Below are 3,268 nucleotides of genomic sequence, written 5' to 3'. Positions count from 1 at the left end.
GGTTGGGAAAGAGGACCCAGAAGTTTAGCTTCTTTCAGATTTTCCACCAATGGTGTTCTTTAAAAAGCCTATCCTTATCCCTATTAAGAAAAGTTCCTGATATCTCTAATTTTTGAGACTACCTGGGTTCTGCAGTGAAAGTTATCTTGATTTTTGTTTTTTACTCAAACCTATTAGTTTTATCCATTTGCTTAGTCATCTGACTGATTTCAAAATGTCCCTTCTGCTATCTCTTCTGTTTTGTACATTTATGATGATTTTTACTGATGTTTTGATAGGGTTTTAGGAAGAAACAGTGGTAAATATAGGCATTTAATTAGATATATTTAATCAGAAAACTCAAAACACTTGTGTATAATCAATATTTCTCTTTATCTCTATTAGGTGAAATTAAAGTCCACAGTGGCCTGCCTCAGATATGGCTAGCTTCAATCACACTGTTGTTAACCATGTAGTCTTCTACCTGCTGGGCATTCCAGGCCGAGAAGACCTACACATATGGATTTCCATTCCCTTCCTCATCTCCTATATCTTTGCCCTCCTTGGAAATGGTTTGCTCATCTTCATTATCCTCATCAAGAGAAGCCTCCATGAACCTATGTATCTTTTTCTCTGCATGCTGGCTGGAGTTGACATTGTCTTTGCCACAACCACAGAACCCAAGGCATTGGCCATTTTCTGGTGTAATAGTAGGAAGATCTCTCTTAATAGCTGCATTGCCCAGCTCTATTTCCAGCATTCCTCCTTTATTACTGAGTCAGGCATCTTGCTGATTATGGCATTTGACCGCTACATTGCAATATGTTACCCACTAAGGTACACCATGATACTCACTCACTCTCTGATAGGGAAAATTGGTGTGGCTATTTTCTTGAGAGCACATTGTACAATTTTTCCTATGATATTCCTATTGAAGAGGCTGACTTTTTGCAGAAATAATGTCCTACCACATACATTCTGTGAACACATTGGCTTGGCCAAGTATGCCTGTGATGATATCCGAGTAAACATCTGGTATGGATTTTTTGTCCTAATGTCAACAGTGATCCTAGATATTGTCCTCATTTTTGTTTCCTATGCTCTGATTCTCCATGCTGTCTTCCTTTTCCCTTCACGAGATGCTCGCCACAAAGCTCTCAACACCTGCGGTTCCCATGTCTGTGTCATCATTCTTTTTTATGGGCCTGGGATCTTCTCGGTTCTCACTCAGCGCTTTGGCCATCACATCCCGCTACATGTCCACATCCTGTTGGCCAATGTCAGCATGCTTGCTCCACCTATGCTGAACCCCATTATTTATGGGGTCAAAACAAAACAGATACGAGACCAAGTGATTTATGTGTTGTTTCCAAAGCAGAAATGACGGTGAGGATGGCAGAGACTGGTTTCTCAGGAACTTTGATCCTTTGTGAGATGTGCTTTTGCAGGAGTGAGCCAGAGAACAAGAAATGAGTCCCTAGCAAAAATGGCTCATTGAGTTATGGGCCCCTGGAGCACTTACCTGAGACTGTGAGACTTGCACCTCAATCAATCTGAAAACAGGGCCTGTGGGTTGACTGAGATACTTACAGCTCATTATTTGGAGAAGGGACAGGTTTCCCTTTAGTTGTAATGTCTAACTCTGTAATTTTCAACTCAACTTTGGGAATACACAATATAGTAGTAAGTCTCATTTATATGAAGTGAGAGTTTTCTGTCTTGAGCTATGTCATACCCTGAGACTCTTACCATGTGCCTGAGCACCTATGTAAAACCTTCATTTCTTCATATGCTTTCTCAAATTATGGGCATTGAGAGGACTTAAGGGAACTGTACTCCTGGCTTTTGACATTTTGGGATCTGTTTCTCAAAAATCATTCCCCTCAAAGTGGTACAGAGTAAATTTATACTTCCTTTCCAGCAACAGTTTCCATACAACTTTCATGCAATCTGCGCTTCAGTCTCAAGAAATTATCTCTAATTTCTCCATGTTCAGTTGTGTTGCCTTGGTACATGTTCCCTAAGTGATTTACTTGCCTGGAGTGATCTCTTCTGTGCAGGACATTTAATTAATTAATTAATTAATTAATTAATATTTTTAAAATTGGAGATGAATTTGCCAACATATAGCATAACACCCAGTGCTCATCCCGTCAAGTGCCCCCCTCAGTGCCCATCACCCAGTCACCCCAAGCCCCACCCACCTCCCTTTCCACTACCCCTTGTTTTTTTTTTCTCTGGGAAGTTCAAACTTTAATTATATTTTTTAAAAATTCAGAATTGGTCAAAATAAAAAGGCTCTCAAACAGGCTCCTCAGAGATAATCTGCAAGCAGTCAGTCTTAGGAAAAGGCAGTTGATCTAGTTCTTTCAAAACAGGCAAATGATGATAGATAGTGTGCAACTACCACTCAAGATAATGGGCCAAGATTCTCTTCTAAATCTTTCTCCATTTTCTATCCACTCAGTTAAAACAATTCTTCCTGCTTTCCACAGAACTCTTGTAGCTCTTCACCCAGAATGACCCCTCTCACCTCTTTTCTTCTTCTATACTTTTTATACTAATTATAATCATTGTTAGGTCAGAACATAGCCAAACAGGTTCCATGGCTCCCTGTCTTTCTGACTGCTGGATATGCCATCCATCACTGAAGCTCGTGGTAAATCCCTCTGGGAAAAGTGGATTTCATCCAATGAAATGAATCACCAAAGCTGGAATTTCCAACTTATATGTGAGTTCCCAAATAGGACACTTTTGTTGTTCGGGCACAGTACTTGGAGGATTTACAATTTACTCCAAATATTAGAAAACTGTTCCAATGGCTGGAAATTGCACAAATCAGAAAGCCTGTATAACACGACTTTCACTTTTGGTAATTGGTCATATATTACTGATGATACAGTGTATGTCCTACATGGAATATGGGAGTCCATCAAATCCTATTGGCATGAATAGTGATGGACAGTCACATTGCCCTAGATTTCTTGACGGGTAGATGTAGCGCCATGTGTGTCATTGTTAGCACCTTCTGTACTGGGAACAATAAAATCATGAGGGCAGAACAGGATGTGAGGTGCATTGTGAAAAACCTGTCTGGCTCTCAGGTTGATTCTCATGGCTTTCTTTTTTTTTTTCTTTTTTTATAAATTTATTATTTTTTTAATAAATTTATTTTATATTGGTGTTCAATTTACCAACATATAGAATAACACCCAGTGCTTATCCCATCAAGTTCCCCCCTCAGTGCCTGTCACTCAGTCACCCCTCACCCCCCTACCACCTCCCTTTC

General features: G+C 39.8%; 1 protein-coding gene across 1 annotated transcript; it reads left to right on the top strand.

Annotated features, from left to right (window-relative positions):
* The first annotated feature begins 418 nt into the window (after window positions 1–418).
* Window positions 419–1,363, top strand: LOC112928599 (olfactory receptor 52B4-like). The gene has a single exon (XM_026010408.2). It carries the CDS (start codon window positions 419–421, stop codon window positions 1,361–1,363), a length of 945 nt encoding a protein of 314 aa, XP_025866193.2.
* Window positions 1,364–3,268: the final 1,905 nt, after the last annotated feature.

The sequence above is a fragment of the Vulpes vulpes genome, chromosome 11 (assembly GCF_048418805.1).
Source record: "Vulpes vulpes isolate BD-2025 chromosome 11, VulVul3, whole genome shotgun sequence".
NCBI classification, from domain to species: Eukaryota; Metazoa; Chordata; class Mammalia; order Carnivora; family Canidae; genus Vulpes; species Vulpes vulpes.
This window is presented reverse-complemented; position numbering and strand designations above follow the sequence as displayed.

What these genes read in the sequence shown, in the direction of transcription:
- LOC112928599 (XM_026010408.2), top strand. Translation starts at nt 419, where the DNA reads ATGGCTAGCTTCAATCACACTGTTGTTAACCATGTAGTCTTCTACCTG.